The 20816-nt window shown below is 35.8% G+C and overlaps 1 protein-coding gene across 1 annotated transcript in view; it reads right to left on the bottom strand.

The window, feature by feature from the left end:
- MALRD1 (MAM and LDL receptor class A domain containing 1) overlaps positions 1 to 20816 on the bottom strand; it is a 673535-nt gene that overhangs the window by 198682 nt on the left and 454037 nt on the right. Inside the window, exon 32 of the mRNA XM_074000837.1 lies at positions 18711 to 18872. Within this exon, the coding sequence (XP_073856938.1) occupies positions 18711 to 18872 (162 nt within the window). The remainder of the gene's footprint in view (positions 1 to 18710; positions 18873 to 20816) is intronic.

Below are 20816 nucleotides of genomic sequence, written 5' to 3'. Positions count from 1 at the left end.
AACAATTATTTGATATGACTGTGCCCAGGCTCATATTGAACCTCACAATAAAACTAGACTGGATCCAATAGCTCAGGTTACTACCTAAAATTGTAAGTTCATCTGTGTCCAAGGTATCTAGAACTCCCCCATCTAGAACACCAGCTGATTTCCTATATAAGAACTATGGACCTAGAATCTTTGTTTTTATACAGAAATGGGTAAACTTTACCAAAGGTAACTTAGAGTTACATTGGCTACAGTGAGAAAACTCTTTAGAAAAGTCATGATGCATGTCTTTGTATCTATGGGACTAAGAGGTCCACCTTGTGTGTATTTTAAAACCCAAACTGAGAGATTTCAAACTAGAACCTTGTGCCCTGAGATTTCTGCCTTTACTGTAAACTGCCAGGCTATTGGAAAAGAAATTGCCCATATTTTCACCAGCCATCTGATGAATGCACTCACATTGGCCTGGAATGTTTCCCTACTAGAAAAAGTACTTAAGGGCTTGACTCCCAGAACAATAACCAACCAATCCCTCAGATTAAAAAAAGCATATTTCTGTGGTGCGAGTTTCAAGTCAAGCCCCCAAAAGTCTATAGTTTTAATCTATCCAATTGATATTTGTATCTTTTCAGAAAAACGTTTGTCAGAATTAATTGTTTTTTTCTATTCAATCCTGCTTCACCCAGTGGAATTACTCAGTCAACTAAAAAGCCTTATTTTTGTTTTAAGTACTTGCCATGGCCATCTTGTCTTAACTGGGCTTTTAGCTATGCCATTCTTTCTTGGTTTAGGCAGACTACAGTATTTAAGCCATTCTTTCTTGATTTAGGCAGACTACAGTATTTAAGCCTAAAATTTAAGCTCTGTGACTTTAAAATTTAACCCTGACTTCTGTAGGACCTCATAGATATCATTTTAAAATGCAAGAATAGAGAAAATGATAATGATGAAGGAGAAAGAGGAGAAGAGGGAGGAGAAGAAGGGGAAGGAGAAGAGGAAGAACAAAGAAGGAAGAGGAAGGGAGGGAGGGAGGGAGGGAGGGAGGGAGGGAGGAGATGAGGAAGAAGAAGAGTGGTAGGAGGAGGAAGAGTAGGAGGAGGAAAAAGAAGAGGAAGAGGAGGAGGAGGAGGAGATATTTGAAAATTGAACAAATGAAAAAATCTTAAAAGTTTTCCCACAAATATTAGTAGAATATTTAGTCATCTAGGAAAGCAATCTTGTTCCATGTATAAAAAAAAGAATTTGACTCCTGATCTTTAATAAATTAGTGAGTTTCATATTATTGTACCTGAAACATGGTTTAACTTTTCAAATAAAAGCTATAAGAAAGGTTTCTGTCTGTCTATATATTTTTGTCTAATTGTCTGTATGTTATGTATGTGTGATATTTTTCTACCACCTTACAGGATTGCCAAAATCAAATTGTAAAAGAGCTCTTTTTAATGATGGCCATTCTAACTGGTGTGAGATGGTATCTCATTGTGGTTTTGATTTGCATTTCTCTGATGGCCAGTGATGATGAGCATTTTTTCATGTGTCTGTTGGCTGTATGCATGTCTTCTTTTGAGAAATGTCTGTTCATATCCTTTGCCCACTTTTTGATGGGGTTGTTTGTTTTTTTTTAAGTCAGGAAATAACAGGTGCTGGAGAGGATGTGGAGAAATAGGAACACTTTTACACTGTTGGTGGGATTGTAAACTAGTTCAACCATTATGGAAAACAGTATGGCGATTCCTCAAGGATCTAGAACTAGATGTACCATACGACCCAGCCATCCCATTACTGGGTATATACCCAAAGGATTATAAATCATGCTGCTATAAAGACACATGCACACACGTATGTTTATTGCGGCACTATTCACAATAGCAAAGACTTGGAATCAACCCAAATGTCCATTAGTGACAGACTGGATGAAGAAAATGTGGCACATATACACCATGGAATACTATGCAGCCATAAAAAGGATGAGTTTGTGTCCTTTGTAGGGACATGGATGCAGCTGGAAACCATCATTCTTAGCAAACTATCACAAGAACAGAAAACCAAACACCGCATGTTCTCACTCATAGGTGGGAACTGAACAATGAGATCACTTGGACTCGGGAAGGGGAACATCACACACCGGGGCCTATCATGGGGAGGGGGGAGGGGAGAGGGATTGCATTGGGAGTTATACCTGATGTAAATGACGAGTTGATGGGTGCTGACGAGTTGATGGGTGCAGCACAGCAACATGGCACAAGTATACATATGTAACAAACCTGCACGTTATGCACATGTACCCTAGAACTTAAAGTATAATAATAAAAAAAAATACTACAGAAAAAAAAAAAAGAACTGTAGAAAATACAGGCGATGGAGGAACACGTTAAATAATACCATTAAGAAACAATCAAACAAATCATGATTGTGGAATATTCTATAAGACAGTTGGGCTGGGTTCTTCAAAAAGTCATTGTTGTGGGAAAAACAGTATTGGTGGTGGACTGGTACCAGTCTTGATTAAGAGAATAGACATTATAAGGGCAAAAAAAAAGAAAAAAAAAATAAGAGCTCTGTAAAATTGGCTTAAAAAAATGAGCACTTGCGTAAATTAGATATTCCTTAAACTCTTAGAAAGAAACTAATGCAAATTATTTTCAAATTTACATGAGCTGGGATACTCTTTGGTAAATAAAAGTTAATTAAAGTGTGTGAGTTTGATTAAAGCAGGTACATCTCCAGATTTTTCAACACTAGATATAATTTAGATGCACAACTTTTTCTACCTAGGTTTATTAGTAAAACAAGCTTATGTTATCTCTATATTAAAAAAATTGTCAGCAAGGAAAATAACTTACGATGATGATGGCTAGTTGTTTAATGTCTCATCTTCATAAGCAATCCAAGCATAATCATAAAAACAAGTGAATTAAATAGATGTAAGTAATCTAAAATTCCCAGGAGAATGATGTCCTTCCTATACTAGCTGGTTTTAACGTTCTTTTATCATCAAGAAGAGAAAGTTGGCCGGGCGCGGTGGCTCACGCCTGTAATCCCAGCACTTTGGGAGGCCGAGGAGGGCAGATCACGAGGTCAGGAGATTGAGACCATCTGGCTAACACGGTTAAACTCCATCTCTACTAAAAAAATAAATAAATAAATTAGCCAGGCATGGTGGCAGTCGCCTGTAGTGCCAGCTACTCGGGAGGCTGAGGCAGGAGAATGGCATGAACCCGGGAGGCGGAGCTTGCAGTGAGCCGAGATCGCACCACTGCACTCCAGCCTGGGCGACAGAGCGAGACTCCGTTCCCGCCCCGGCACTCCCGCCCTGCCGGGGAAAAAAAAAAAAAGAGGAAGTTGAGGCTAAATCTGTACAAATAACCACTTAAAGTGACCTACTAAAAAAAAACTCTGTAAGGACAGAGATAAAATGTTGCCTCTTCTATAGTTTCTCATTACAGAGACCAAAGGTAGTTTAAACTGTTAGTACACATGTTCTGTCATACCAAAAAAAGTGTACTATGAAAAAGCACATGTTTCTAGAAATTATGATTCATGGATTTGCCAATCTACAGAAAGCTGGTGTGATATACCTCAGTTGCTTGCTTCCTTCCTAGTGTTCCCTGTAAATTAAGGTCACTAAGAGTTCATTATTTGAATTCATACATAAAACTAAAATTACTAGAAATAATGAGAAAAACAATTCTAAATTCAAATATATAAAGATGGCAAGCTATGTTTTTGGTAAGAAAAGCTATAAAGTATAAAGTTGTGTTTTTGTTGTTTGTTAAATAAAAATATATATATATATTTCTTTGTCCTAAAGCATAAGAAATGGCTGTTTCAAAATGGGAAAAAGAAAAAGTATAAAACAAAAACTGAATGGATGTAAGGGTGTTGTAGAAGGAATGGACAGATATTTTATGTGTGATCAAACTGGCCGCAATTAGTAGGGAATCATTTTTAAGTCTTCTAAAAAATTAAGGTTTTATATCAAAAGTATGCTGATACAAAACAAGAATTTGATTCTCTGTGTTAAAACAACGAGGTTTACTTGGAGTCTTGGTCTGCTTTTAGTAGAAAATTGTGAAAGGCTTTCCTTTTAGATAATTGATCTAGGAAACAAATATTCTGTATTTTATCAAGATAATTTCCAATGCTTCATGCAGTCTGTAAAGGATCTTTCATTTCTTAAGAAAAGTGAGTTCTGTTTACTAAATGAACTAAGGTTTTTCTTTCCTATAACTATGTACCTTTCTGCATTTGTCTTTAAATATTTTAATTATTACTCTAGCTAAATGAGTAAGCATTGTTTCACAGTGCCACGTAATCCTATTTTAATCAAGTATTTAAAACCTCTTATTTTTCACGACTTCCCAAAATCAAAGTCTAAATTAGGATCTTTTGACTTTGAACTAACTTAGGGAGTTTTCCCACAGGCCATAGAATTATCTCAAAATAATTTTTTTCTTTCTTTCTCTTTATTTAAAGAGAGGTGTAAAACTAATTAGGCTTATCTAACATGTTAAATGGCATGGGAAACACTGTCAAATAAGTGATACTAAACCTTATTAATGTGATACTAAACACATATTAATAACATATCATGTAATATAACAGGTTTCTGATAACTGTAAGATCCCACTATTTGACTAGATAAGAATTCCCAGAATTTTAATGTAGAAACTGATTGGCACCTAAATTGCTAACCCAACATCAAGTAGAAGAAGAATTAATTTGAATGCCAAGGAAATATTGTTGCAGATTTTCGTGGTAAGTCAGCCAATACTGAAATTGTTAAGATACTGTGTTAATTTTGCATTGCTATAAATGAGTACCTTAGGTTGGACAATTTATTTAAAAAAAAAAAAAGATTTATTTGACTCATGGTTCTGCAGGCTGTATAAGCATGGCACCAGTATCTGTTTGGCTTCTGGTGAGGCCTCAGGAAGCTTATAGTCATGACAGAAGGAGAAAGGGGACCTGCTGTATCACATAGTGAGAAAGGAAGCAAGAGAGTGAAGGGGGAGGTCCCAGATACATTTTTACCAATGAGCTCTCATATGGACTCATTACCAGAGGCGGAGCACCATGCCATTCATGAGGAATCCATCCTCATGACCCAAACAGCTCTCACTAGGTTCCATCTCCAACACTGGGGATTACATTTTAACATGAGATTTGGAGGGGACAAACATACAAACCATATCATATATGCAATTTAAGTGAACACAGTAAGATTGACCCAAGTCAAATTATCTATGACAACCTATTTAATAAACAGTGCTATATACCTGAAATGAAGAAACAAAGGTGTTATTTACAAGTAAATTCAATGTTAATTGTACACCCATGAAGGACCCAGATGACTACTTGGTCCTTCCTGAGTCCTTAAATCTTCCATTATTTAAAACTATGCACTCCACGAATCATTATGGAAATTTCAAAATGTCTTAAATTATGAAAAAAAAATCGGAGTGACTAGCCTAAAATTGCTAAAATGATTTGTAAGCATTTTTTGGTTTGTCAAACCCATAATTCTGGGAACACAATCAACTCTTTAGGTGTTACATTTCTACCAATAAACCATTTAAACTTTTACAAATGGATTTCACTCAATTGCCACCTATCCCATTGAAGGGATATCAATGTGTTCTTGTAGTTTGTATGTTTCCTGGTTGGACAGAAGCTTTCCTGTATGGGAAAGTCAATGCTATGACAGTAACTAAGAGATCATTATAAATGTTTTTCTTTTATGGGGTATTCCTGTATTTCCAGTGATGGAGGCACTCATTTCAATGGGCAGATCATCAAACAGTTAAATAAGATATCACAAACACAATGGCATTATGCAAAACTAACTGAATAGACTGGATTGCCTTGGGCAAATGTATTACTGCTGTCCTTGATGGAAATAAGATCCACTCCCCCTGGAAAACACCAATTATGAAATCTTGTAAAATAGTCACTGGAAGGCCTTTACCCATAATAATAGAGCTGTCTGTACCTCCCGTTCTTATAAATGACTAAATATTGCCAAGCTTTAATGTGTTATGCCAGAGTATATGTTTACCATGTAAAAAAAAAAAAGCCCTCTGTGACCCACCAACTGATGATAACCAAATTTTTCATGATCCAGGACACAGAGAATGGGTCTATTGGAAATGACACCAGGGAAAGACTGCCCCTGAGCCCCACTGGAAGGAATGATACCAAGCTCTTTTAAGCAGTCATACTGCAGCAAAACTTTATAACCTTCAGTCTCGGCTCCACATCTCTCAACTCAAGAGGACTCCTCCAAGACTGCACTTCTGGAGACCTCAAGGCAAAACTGACCAAAGAGATTTCTCTTCAGAAGAAGATGACATCCTAGATGTGGCCAATTTTCCCAAAACAAGGATCAAAACTTCTCCCCACTCTCATTATGAAAACTTTGTCTTTTTCCCAAGTCTTTGCTATTGTGAATAGTGCTGCAATAAACATACGTGTGCATGTGTCTTTATAGCAGCATAATTTATAATCCTTTGGGTATATACCCAGTAATGGGATGGCTGGGTCATATGGTAAATCTAGTTCTAGATCCTTGAGGAATCGCCATACTGTTTTCCATAAACCTGACGTAAATGATGAGTTGATGGGTGCAGCACACCAACATGGCACAAGTATACATATGTAACAAACCTGCACGTTATGCACATGTACCCTACAACTTAAAGTATAATAATAAATAAATAAATAAATAATAAATAATAAAAAAAATTAAAAAAAAAGAAAACTTTGTCTTTTTTATTTTTTCTCTGTGTTTCTTTTCTGTTTACAAATGGTAAGATAATGCCAAAATCCAGATTTCACAGTTGATAACTTCTGTAGAAAACCTAACTGCATGTTGACTATGTCATGTTAAACCAGTATCCCTACATGATCTTAGAGATCCTCCATTTCACACTAAAACAAAATTTACTGATATTCCAAATGTGACCATTTTCGCATATTGTAGATTTGGTTCTTCTATAGGGTTAAACTTTTAGATTCACATATTCATATTCCTTGTTTAAAGCTACCAGTAGCCAAAACATATAGTGAGGGTTTTGCAGTTAATTCTGCCAGAAATTAAATAAGAACAACAAAAGATAGTTTGACATTTTGTAGACAAATATATACCCTAATTGTTGATGGCCTCTAACCATGCAATGATTTGATAATAAAGTCCTGGATAAATTTTACTAGTGCTTTCCTACTAGTGACCCTTAAATCACAAGACATCTTAAAGGGAACTGTGGCTGTGGCCCTTGAAGATATATTTTTATTTGTAGAGAATTTAACAATCAGCCATATGCATAGAAATTCCATGTCTCAAAAAGTGGCTAATCTGGGTTAAGGATTTTAATGGCACCACTCACTCCACAATCAATTGGAAACTGATAATTGATCTATACATTTCATTTTTCACTGTAAAATAAATACGATTTTTCTAGCAGGTGTTAATAGCTGTAAATGAGCATCTTTGGGTAGAACACTCCTTTCCTGGCTGGGCATAAATATAATAAAGTTATGGTTAGAAATATCAGTCTCAAATATTAACTGATAGAGCTGACTATACTGCAAACACTATGACTGCCTAGTACATTTCTTTAAGTTCTCTTGATAAGGTTGTTTTAGATAGCAAGATTGCTTTGGACTACCTGTTGGCTGAACAGCAGGGAGTATCTGCAATAGCTAACACCTCTTGCTGCACATGGATACATACATCTGGTATAGAAACTAATTTGCAAGAATTCAACAAACAAGCTATTTGGTTAAAACAAGCAGATTTCTCTTCTGGTTTATTTTTTGATTTATGTGATTTTAGTTCATTTGATTTACAGGGCTCCTGCTATGGAGTAAACTTCAGTGTCTTGGTATTATTCTTCTGATAGTCATCATAGTAGTCTCCCAGGTACACTGTATTCTCTCAAGAGCCTTAAATGCTTGTGTGTAGCCATTCACTGTGTATCAAACGGTCTTACTTTGGTTAGAACCACAAAAGCACAAAGAGAACATAATCATTTAGCTGACTCGATGTTGTACCTAGTGAGTTCTATACTGAGACCAAAAATGTCCACTATGATGGTGATAAACAGTAGCATCAGTGCCCAAGGTTTGCATCAATCTCTCAAGATTGAGAGGCTGACCACAAAAGGGAATTGTCAAAGTAAATAAGCAAGAGGCCATTGCCCTGAAGTCTTCTTTGTACTTTGAGTTCCTAGATAACCAACTGCAACCTAACTAGTACAGAAATAAACCAAAACTAAATTTAGGAGTATAACAGACAAATTTCAGCCAATGAGTCGCAGCCAACTCATCACACCATGCCCAAATGAGGCAGGTGCCTAGCTCTAGTCAATCAGATGATTTCCCTACTTTGCTTCTGTTTTTGGCTCATAAAAGCTTGTTGCTCACACTGAAAGGTGGAGCTCTCTGAACCACTTTTGGTTCTGAGTGCTGCCCAATTCATGAATTATTCATTGTGCAAATCAACTCTGCTAAATATAATTTGTCTAACATTCTTCTTTTAATAATGTTTAATTATTAGGATACACTTTGTTAATATAGATAATGTAATATAAAGATAATAGACTAGGCTAAATTGTTACAATTATACCACTTTGCTTTTCATTGTTCTGTTTTTCTCCAAAGTACTTTTGGCTTAAAGTGAATTGGATGTCAAATAGACCATCTTTGCCACTTCTTGCTGCAAGTGTGTAAATTTATAAGTAAAAGACTACTCATCTTCAAAGTTATATAGGGACAGCTTTTTTCAATAGTTCTCTAGTCAATTCCAGTGTTTCATTCACTCGGTAGACAAGAAAGCCTTCTTTACCTATGCAGTGTAGTATTAAACAGGGTTGCCAATGAAAACAATGTGAGCCACATATGTAGTTTTAGCATATTTAGTAGCCACATTTTATGAAGTAAAAAAGGTAAGTTTGTAGTCATAATTTATTTAATCTAATATATCCAAAATGTTATAATTTTAACATATACTCAATGTACAACTTACTAGTACAATATTTTATATTCTTCGTTTGTTACCACATATTTGAAATCCAGTTTGTAATTTACACATAGAGCACATCTCAATTTTTACTGGCCACATTTCAAGGGCTCAATAGTTCCATGTAACTATCTGCTATCACATTGGACGGTGTAGGTTCAGAAGAAAGTGTTTTGAGTCAGAAAATCTGGTATTACAATCTACCTGCTCAGTCATCCATGTAACATGGTAAAGGTTTTTAACCTTTCTAAAAAAATAATATGTTTTACATCACAGTGTTTTAAAAATACTAAATGTGACAACATATATAAATTCTTTTTCTCACAGTTTCTGACTCTCAGGAAACATTTAATAAATGTTAGTTCTCTTCCTATAAATCATTCTGAAATTTCTCATTGTGTTTGAAAAAAACTGTTTTGTTTATTCAGCATACATCACACATCCATCCATCCATCCACAACTCTTTGGAAAACTAAAAACACTAATGAAAGCATCTTTATTGCAGTAGTTACATGTAACATCTTATTTAACTCACTCTTCTTCCCTCACTATCATCCAGAAACTCCTACTTTTCTTTTGTTTCCTATAGCACTTATCAACAACCAACAAACTATATAAATATGTGATTGATAATGCTTCATATTGACTTTCTTTCCCCCTTTGCTACAATGTCAGCCACATGATGGCAGAGATTCTTCTCTGATTTATTCAACAGATATTTCAAGTACCTAGAAGAGTGCCTCAAAAAATGGACTTCAAGAAATATTTCTTGGATGAATGAATGATTGAAGAAACATTTTTTTAATCATGCCAATGTACATTATTTTACTTTTGTGTCACCCACCTGTGAAAACGCCTCCATTTATTCACATACGTTTTCAATGTGGTGACTGAAGCATCACAGAAATCCCAGATGTTTCACTTTAACACTCTCAGGATTTATTGTTATCATGACTATTCATAGTAGTTAACTCCTCTTGAGTATCCAAACACTAACCAGTATTAAACAGAAATTTGTTCCGAATTGGCATCACAATAAATTCCAATGTATTGTTTAAAAATCATATTAAATTAAAGAAGAATTTATGTATCACATTCTTTGTTATGTTTCAATACAACTTGAAAACCTAGTGAAGAGATACTATTATTTCTTGTCTTCTATCTGGTGTACAACTCCCCTGATATTTTCTAAATAATCAGTTCTAATTCCACACTAGGTTTCATATTGTTAGGTTTTTTCACTACATTTGATCGCATTCATACTTTGTGGGAACCATTTTTCTAAACACCTTTATTTTGAAAATTTTTACATTTATACCAAAGTAGAAATAATAGACTAATGAACTCCTACCTACCCAAAACCCAGCTTTAACCATCTTCAACCCATGGTAAGATCATTTGGATATTGGTTCCTGCCTAAATCTCATGCTTAACTGAAATCCCCATTGCTGGAGTTGGGGCCTGGTGAGAGGTGACTGGATCATGGCGGAAGAATCCTCTCTCATGGCTCAGTGCTCTCTTTGTGAGTTCTCTGGAGATCTGGTCATTTAAAAGTGTGTGGCACCTCCTCTCCCCACCACTCTCTCTCTTGCTCCTGCTTTCACCATGCAATGTGCCTGCTCCCCCTTCACCATCTGCCATAATTGCAAGCTTCCTGAGGCCTTCCCAGAAGCCAAGCAGGTGTTGGCACTATTCTTCCTGTAAAGGCTGTAGAACTATGAGTCAACTAAATCTCTTTATCAATTACCCCGTCTCAGGTACTTCTTTATAGCAATGCAAGGATGGCCTAATATACATGGTCCATCTTGCTTTGTCTCTATTTCCACCCACATTTTCAATACTACAAAATTATTTGAAAGCAAGCCTGGTATCAAATTGTACCATCTTTAAATACTTCAGTATATATTTTTATCAGATAATGACTTCTTATTAGTAGCATATTACAGTTAACAACACTTATAATATCTAACCAACAGAAAATATATTTTATGTTAATATTTACTTAAATATATACACACATTTGCATTGGAATATACATGTATATATGGGAATACATATATATAGGTGATATATATATCACCAATATTTAAATATCATGATAAAAATGGTTGCACTTGTATGGTACACTGGTGTCATTAGATAAGTATGATTGATGCTGACTTCCAAATCAATGCCTTCTACAGGTGCATCTGATTGATAGTTTTCATCCTAAGTACACAAGAAGTTGAATGAGATTGGGCTCATATATCTGGATAATAAACCCAGTGACAGTTCTCTAAAGAGCAATGAGCAATATGATTTTTGTCCATTGTGCTGAGCTCTATTTCTTCCAGGGATAACTGTTCTTTTCACATCCTCTACTTTCTCTTTCATGACATTAGTTGTCTTCAAATGTGTGGTGATTCTTGGTTGTTTATTTAAGCTCATCAATGAAAGTCTTTGTTGCTTAGGACACAATAATGGATTTCAATAGTCAAAATAAATAACTGTTTTCCCAACAGACTTCTTTGAATGGGGGATGAACAGCAGGTGCTTTGGATGTAGGTTGAGCATGCAGGCAAGCACGCTTCCCTGTAGGGCAGGCGTTCTCATCCTTCACCACACACTAGAATCCCATGCGGAATTCTTAAAAATCTTCATGCTCAGCCTACAGCATAGACCAATTAAATCAGAATCTTTGTGGGTGGGACCCAGCTATTAGTACTTTCATTAAGTCCCTAGATGATTTGAATATGCAGCCAAGGTTCAAAACCACTCCCTATTGTGATGATCCTGTGTAACCCCAACTATGACATTGACTAATTTTCAGGCTATAATTATCTCATGATTATCTTTCAACAGGCAGATGTCCAAATTTCTTTAGACTGCCCTTCCCTGACTTAATCCTGAGAAGAAAAGCAATTTATGCGAGCGGTTGTGTTTGGAAGCAGTGATCATTGGTGGGAAACTTGAGAAGCGGGGCCAACTTCACAATTCCTCCAAGTGGTCTGAGTGAGCTCCCCTGCAGAGTTCTTCGCAACCTTTCTTAGCATTTTTATTGGTTTGCTAGCGCTGCCACAACAAAATGCCAGAGGCTTAGTGACTTAAATGACAGAAATTTATTTCCTCACAGTTCTGAAGGCTGGAAGTCCAAGACCAAGGTGCCCAGAGATTTGATTTCTCATGAGGCTCTTTCCTTGGCTTGCAATGACTGTCTTCTCTCTGTGTCCTTACCTGGCTTTTCTTCTGTACTTCCTGGTGTTTCTCCTTCATTTTATGAGGACAACCGTCCTATTGAATTAGGACTCTTATGACCCCATTTAACCTTAATTACCTATTTAAAGATAGTTTATCTCCAAATAGTCACACTAGGATTAGCACTTCAACATATGAATTCTGGAGGAAGGCGGCACAATTCAGTCCTTGGATGTTAGGATATCTGTATATATGTGTAGCTTCTTTGGGAAGACCTAGAGTGAACTATTTTTCCTTAACTTAGCATTTCTGATGTTCTTCCTCCATTCACTCTGATCCCATTTGCCTTTTTCCTGTTCCTCCTCCTATTCCTGTTCCTCTCCCTATTCCTCCTCCTCTGCCTCTTTCTCCTTCTTTTCTCCCCACCCAGCTCCTCCCCCATCTTCTCCTTCTTTTTCCTGGAATGCTTCAAAAATTTCTTGTCCAACAGTTTAATCTTTAAAATATGTGTTACAATAGAGTCATTATATGTTTCTGTATGTGTGTGTATGTGTCTGTGCACGAGTGTGTGTGCAAGTATGTCTTTAAGTGTATGCGTGTGTTTAAGTGCATGTGAGTAAGATCAAAGTGGGTCTAAGAATAATGGTCTGGGAATCATGTGAGCGAGGGCTGGCTTTTTTATATCCAACTCCATATCCCTGTCCAGCCTTCCCAAGCAAATGAATATAGGAGTCTCCCTCTACTCGATCAGAGACCAGGGTGATATAAATCTAGAGTGAAATCGAGGTTTAGTGGCCCTGAATATGAAGGTTAAGGGGATTCAGGTAGAGTTATATATAAGGAAGGAACACACTACAGTGATGTCCTGGAAAAGGGCTTGGATTAGGATCCATACACCAGGGTTTCCACTCTGGCTTTGTTACTCATTTTACAGGTTGATAAAAATCATTTAATATCTGTGTTCCTCATCTCTGATATCAGAATGATAATGTCTGTCCTATCTGCCCATAGGAAGTACAGTTATCATCTGCGTTACCTGCAGGACACTATCAACCAAATATCAAATTGAGTTGTATTTACTGAATACTGTATGTCTTAAATTGCTATTATACATGAGAGCATCAGCTTGCTAAGATTATTTGGGGATATTTTTTGACCTTGAGTGGTTAGTATAGAAATGCACGATAGTAAGCATGTACGCTATATCAGTCAGCATATTTGATTCCTCAGTTACTTACCAAACATTTAGTTAATTCATATTCTCAGTTCCCAACACAATGAATGGTACTCAGGCACCATTCATTTCCATGGTACCAGGCACTCAGGAAATGCTTAATGCATTAAGTAATCCAAAATACTTCACTGTCAATAAATACAGTAGGGGATAGTTCCAAGTAACCTACAAAAGTATCAGGTGCAATTCAGACATTTAAATGCTAGAGGAGACGTAACAATAGCAAAACATGTGACACTTGTCTTACTAGAGTTGATAGTCTAATTGTGGAGATGGCCAATTATATCATTAAAGAGAGCATAAAGTTATGAAGGGAAAAAAAGAGACAGCAGCAGCTTTGTGCCTTACGCCTTCATTAATTCATGCTACATAAATGTCACTCTTGCCATTCAATCTTGTATACATTAAGTCTAAACAGTATTCATGTGTAGACCAGAGAGTGGATTGATGTTTGTAGTTTCTCTCTCCAGCTTCGCCAATGTCTCCAAAAAGGCTCATAAATAGCCCTGTGATGGGCATCGAAAATGGCCCCCTTATATATCTAATTCTTTGTCTTGATAACAATAAGTGCAAAACTCCATAAATACGATTTTAATTAACAACTATGTTGTGATGCTTAGAAATAGATCATAGGCTCATTGAATTTGTTGGCCTTCTCATAAAGAATTTTGTTTTTCCCAGAAGGTCAAAATTAATTAATGTCCTTACAATTTATTCAGCATCCCATTATCTCAAAGATGCCTAAACAGTCTCACTCAGCCGTATTAGTGTATCAAGAATGATATAATCAGGCTGCTTTGAAGTCAGCACTCTGTAAAAATACTGTCTCAAGTAGTGATTAATAAGGAGGATAATAAAGTGTTCTGTCAGAATTATTGCTTTTTTTAAAATCTGCGGACAACATTGCTTATATATAACATTACATAAACAACCAGATTCAAAATTTGCATGTGGTCTTTAATGAACATACATAAGCTCTAAAAGTTCAAAAAAGAAAAATTAATACTCTTATTAATAGTCTTTAATGTTTCCATTAAAAGGTATCCATTGATCACTCGCGTTTTTCTTTTTGAACAACAGATGTAAACTTTCTCATATCTATTGACTATACTTTAATCTTGTTCTCAACTGAGCCTGCAGTTTTTTTTATCTTTAGTATTATTGTAGCAGAAGACATGCTAGTAGTTTTCAAATACTGTCTTAGCATAAGGGAATATTGTGGCAGATAATATCTAACGAACTCACAGGCATTTGTGTCCACATGTTATTGTCTAGATCTAAGCAGAATAAATGAAAATTGGCTTGTTTCTCATATTTTCTCAAAAAATCCCATATATTCAACTTTGGGAATTACAGAAGTAAAAAAGTTCCATCTAAATGTCAATTCGTTGTTGTGATATTTATTATAATGGAGAAAATAATGTTTATAATTAGATTTTGTAAATTTTGATATATTCAAAAAGTAAAATACTATAAAACTATGCTGTGCAAGATATTTCACTACATATAACCTTGTTTACACTATATTTTTAGAATTACAAAATCAACTAGAAACTATTTCTCTTTGAAAATGCATACATTAAGAAAGAATGGGAGTATGAACAAACATGAAGCTTATTGATGGCTTTATCATTACTCTGAGGTTACTAGAAAAGTTTTTCCTGCTTATTTATATTCTAAAAATTTTAGAAAAACTATATTATTTAGTAATGTAAAATTGATAAACAGAAACATTGAAGAAAAGGTAAATATTAAAAGGACAAGCAACAGTTCAGACCTTTCAAGTGGCAAACCTTAATATATTCACCACATTTTTCACAAGCGCACAAATGTGCTACCACCATGTATGTTGGATTTTCTTTTCAGGTACAATTCCTGTTATTTGCTTCTTATTTTGTTCTTTTTTTTGAGACAGAGTCTTGCCAGAGTGCAATGGAGTAAACACGACACTGCAGCCTCAACCTCATGGGCTCAAGCCATCCTCCTGCCTCAGCCTCCCGAGTAGTAGGGACAAGAGGCATGCCACCACACCTGGCTACTTTTTTATTTTTTGTAGAGATAGGGTTTCACCATGTTGCCCAGGCTGGTCTCAAACTGCTGGGCTCAAGCAATCCTCCTGCCTCACCTTCCCAAAGGGCTGGGATTACAGGCATGAGCCACTGTGCCCAGCCTTGTTTGTTTTTATATTGAGTTTATTTCTTCCTCTTCTCCACTTTAACCCTGTCACCCATTCAAGTAATCTATGTTAATAAACAAGTATGTATCCTTTTATACTCTCCTCCATGGCTACAGTCATTCACAGAAATATCTATGCACAGATTTATACATATGCACAATAAGGGGGTACTAGCTGTCTGCTTTAGAAAAACTAGATCACCTTATCTTAACGTTTTGCATAGCGCTTTACTCCTTCAACACTATCATTTGGAAATCCTTTCAAATCGACTATACATGACTAAATTCTTTTTAGTGTCAGCATAATATTGCATGTTGTAGATTTTACAAGTTACCTTGGCTTCTAGGCTGTTTCTCTGGGTTCTCAACAGGGGCAATTTCTAAAGACATTTTGGCTTTATTATGATTAGAAAGAGGAGTGCTTCTGACAGCTAGTTGGTAGAGGCCTCAAGTGCTGCTAAACATCTTACAATTGCACAGGTCAAACCCCTAATTAATTAGACTGCCCCAAATGTCATTAGCAACTGGGTTGAGACACCTTCCAAACACAGGTTGAACGAGCTCTGGAACATTCTTTTCTTAGGTAACCACAGGTCACTTCCTCACAGCTCCTTCAGGTCTCTTGTTGAATGGCATTTCTATGCAGGGTCTAATTTGACCAGCCTATTTACATGGCCATCCTCCCAACTCCAAGGCACACACCTACCTACTGTCTTTCACACTCCTATGTACTCTATTCCTTCCCTTTTCTCCCCTTAACTTCTAATACGCCATCTAATTTATTTATTTATTATGTTTACCCATTATCTTTTCCTCCTTCTGTAACGTAAGCTCTACTGTGACAGGGATTTATGCCTGTTTTATTCACTGATGCATCCACAGGACCTGGCCAAGTGCCTGGCATTTGATAAATAGCTAAGTGAATGAAGGAAGGAACACATAAATGATCATATAATAGGCATTCATTTATTTCCCATTATTTCTGCTAAAAGCAATGCTGACGTAAATATCCTCATATAAGTCATTATGTGTCGGTCCTTCTAGGTGCAAGAGGCCAAAATGCTTTCTAAATTGGGTTTAGAAGCTGACTTCCAGGTTTAAAAGTTGACTTCTATGTCAAAGAGGCCAAAATCCTTTCTAAATTGGGTTTCGGAGGTTTTAAAATATTCTGCTCTAAATTACACACAGTTTACTCTGTTTTCTTGCAAGGATTTTCTTGTTTTTATTTGTTACATTTAAGCCTTTATCTAGATTGTATTGCTGCATATGATATAAAACTTGGATTTAATTTTAAGTCCTTCCAGGTGGATAACCAGATATGCCAGCACCATCCTGTATCATCCACCTTTTTCCTACTATTTTAAATATCTACCTTTGTTATATACTAAATCCTTACAATTACTGACCTTAGTTTCTTGATTCTTTATCCTGTTCAACTTATAATCTAGTATACATTAACTTCATGTTTTTAAGGGAAACAAAAACTTGTGAAAGGAAAGGGAGATACAACATGACAAGTCAAAAGGAGTTAGAATATTCAATTTAAAGATTAATTCTACCAGACATAAAAAGAAGATCTGGTGACAATTCTACTATTCTAAAAATTTGAGGAGGAGGGATTCCTCCCTAACTCATTCTACGAAGCCAGCATTACCCTGATACTAAAATCTGGCAAACCCACAGTGAAAAAAGAAAACTACAGGCTAATATCCCTGATAAACACAGACATAAAAAATCCTCAACAAAATACTAGCAAACCAAATCCAGCATCATATCAAAAAGTTAATTCACCACAATCCAGTAGGGTTCATTCCTAAGATGCAAGGTTGGTTCGACATATGCAAATCAATACATGTGATTCACCATATAAAACGAATTAAGGAAAAATCTTTAAAACAAGAGTGAACACCCATATTGTAATTAAATAGCATGATACATTCAATCAGCCTGAAACATACAAATAATAAAATTAATGTGCTCTTTTCCCTAGTCATATAATGGCTAGGACAATCTTTTGAAAGTTACTTAAATTTCACGTAATCTTGTTCTTTTCTACTGTGCATATGTTTCAACTGTTTTGAAGAATATGGTATTGATTAGGGTCCTCCTAAGAAACAGAATCAATAGGATATCTGTACATCTAGAAAGAGATTTATTATAAGGAATTGGCTTATGAAGTTATGAAGGCTGCCAAGTCCAATATCTGCAGGGTGGACTGTCAGGCTGGAAAACCATGAAAACCTATGGTGCAGATGAAATCTGAAGATATTCTCTTGGGGATCCTTCTTGCTGCATAGGCTGGTGTTTTGTTTTGTTTTGTTTTTCTATTCAGGCCTTCAGCTGATTGGAGGAGGCCACATTATGAAGGGCAATCCACTTTACTCAAAGCTCATCAATTTAAATGTTGATCTTATCCAAAACACCTCCAAATTGACAAATAAAATTAGCCATCACAAATATCTTAGGTTTTTTTAATCCCTAATAAAAGCTAGATTTCTAAGATAAATTCTGAGTCAGTAGGACTTCTTCGTAAGAGTAAATAAGATTACAAGCTTACTCCTACTTTGAGTCTATTAACTGTAAAGCCATTAAAGATTGCATAATCTGAAATCACACGGCAGAAAGCAAAACTTGTGAAGACTGTGCTGATGCTCACTCATTCCATCACCACTTAGCATTTTACGCTTTGGCTCCTGTACTTCCAAATGATGGAAAGGAAACTGGTGGTCAGCCATTTCATTGTTGTGACTGGCCATTGTCACGACAGGATAACTTTTAGCATTGTCAGTTGTGTATCTTTGGATATTGCAATCATTAATCTGAATGCCACCCACCTACCCTCTCCCAATTGGGGAATTTAATGGCACCTTTAGGGTAGAGTAAAATCTGTGAATCTCTTAAAATATGAGTGGTGAGCTTCTTTGTTGTAGCAGTGTCAGCTCTGGGTCTATTTAGTAATTCAGAGTTTGCAATAGAAGGGACTAGCCCTCTTTCCGTAAAAATCTACTGAGCTCTGTCCCCACATACACATAAGAAATGCACACTGAAATTCACACAAATTGTTAAAGCAGGTTTCCAGATAAGTGGATTTCATGGTCTGGGGATGGCTACTAGACATACCTGGCGTGTGATCAGAGTCTGGAATTAATGCTTCGGCAGGAATTCTGCTGCCAATGGCCCAGTCCAAGTCATCCTCAGAGTCTTGAGTAAGACTGCAGGCTGTGGTCCAATTTCCTAAACTTGTTTCAAAATTGCAGCTTCCTGTTGTGCTTGTATACTGTGCTGGGGAAGCAAAAATATTAATGGAAGTTTCTGGAAATGTCTATCACCTTTGCTGTTACCCTATATTTGGGATCATTTAAAATTAGTATCTGCATATTCTAATTCTTTATAAATATATTTACAGCATCAAGACATTTGCACTCATTGATAATATTTTAATTGAAGGATCTAGAAGCAGTGTATGAATGTTGTCACTTATCCATTAAGGAGTTATATGCATTGATGAAAAATATTTATAGATGATAGTTAAAACTGTGTCTACACATGAACAATGAACATAACATTATGCTAATACAAGATTATTCAGGTCAAATAAATAAACAGCTTCAGTTGTCTGGATGTTTAATTCACTTCCTTCCCTTATTCCGATGTTTGAATAGCATAGCCTATCAGTGACACAAAGTCATTTACTAAAGAAAAGGCACTTTGGGAGAAGTAGTAAACTATATAGGACACAAATTATCTCGGACACCATACCAGTCACTGCAGCATCACATATCAGAGCTAGTCACTAAAAAAGAAAGAAATTCTCTTCTAAAAGTGTTGATTGATAACTCCTTAAAAATTAAATTATTCACAATGAGAAAAATTAATAGATAATAACTGTATCTATTTCTAGTCACCTGTGAAAAGTGCCATCATGATACCCAGATCTAGGCTTTCATTTTTCTTTCTCTTTTTTGTACATCAGTTATTACTTTTGAGTACCCACAGTAAAACCAGACTGTGTTGTACAGACAGAAAGAATGACAGGGTGATTTAATCAGTATGAATCAACTGAGGTCATCATTTACTTTTCCTTTCTTTTTAGAAAGAAAGTTTGTGTTATTTTTAAAATTTCTTCTCGTTCACAACTTTTCCTGAACATACAACCAATGTTAGCATATAGAAATGTAATCAGAAAAAAAGCCTTGCTGTAAAAATAGACACTAAATATATAGCAAGCAAAGCTTTAATATTTCCATACAAAACTTTCTGGATCCCTGAGATTATTTAAATAAAATATTAGCATTTTACTTCTCAAGCATTATTGCATCTTATCCCTACAAATTACAACCACTTGTATTCATGTACATTCCTTTCATTCATTCTATATATCATCTATTGCTTCTTGTATGCTTATTTATGGGCTATGTGTGTCTTTTTTGTGTTTGTCATGCCAGTGTTATATAATATAGAATAGGTTTTTATTATATGATATGGATAAAAAATGAGACATTCTGTTCTGCTGGTGTTTAGCCAACACATCTGTAAAAATTCAGAATCTTGCAATGGATATAAAAGACAGCCATTATGTCTTTAGAATGATGTCACCTGCACATTCTTTACTAATGTTCTGTGTAAGTAACTCCCTGATATACAGCCCAACAATATTAATTCTACATCCTTTTTATTCTCTGTTATCATCCTTGCACCCTCTGTCCCGCCTTGCTTAATATATGACTTTATCTTTGACTCTAAAGATACTTATCCAATCAGGACAAATTCTCTTACATTTCATTCTCTCAATCTCAAACTATGCCACTTTTCTCTTTCCTAAGGCTAATCTCTGTTTATGATCTCAACTCCTTATCAAAACACTGCTATTGACATTCCACAGCTTCATTTTCTTCAAAGTTACATATTTTTCCATGTCCTTCAATTTCACATTCTCTTCTAATTCCTTTCTTCTATTTTGCAGTCATACAGCCAGGCTGCCCTTATTAATTTAAAAATATTCACATATATTTGCTTGCTTACATTTCTCACTCTGTATTGGCCTTAGTCATCCCTTTCCATGGGCTTTCACACTTTTACGCAGATGTCCCACCAATCAACGACCGCGATGGTTAATTTGAAATTATTTGAGGTTATTAATTTGAGATTTTTCCAACTTTTTGATGTGGGCATTTGGTGCTATAAATTTCCCTCTTAACACTGTCTTAGTTGTGTCCCAGAGATTCT

This window comes from Macaca fascicularis, chromosome 9 (assembly GCF_037993035.2).
Source record: "Macaca fascicularis isolate 582-1 chromosome 9, T2T-MFA8v1.1".
NCBI classification, from domain to species: domain Eukaryota; kingdom Metazoa; phylum Chordata; class Mammalia; order Primates; family Cercopithecidae; genus Macaca; species Macaca fascicularis.
Note: the sequence above shows the minus strand (reverse complement) of the source record. Positions and strands in the feature narration are given on the sequence as shown.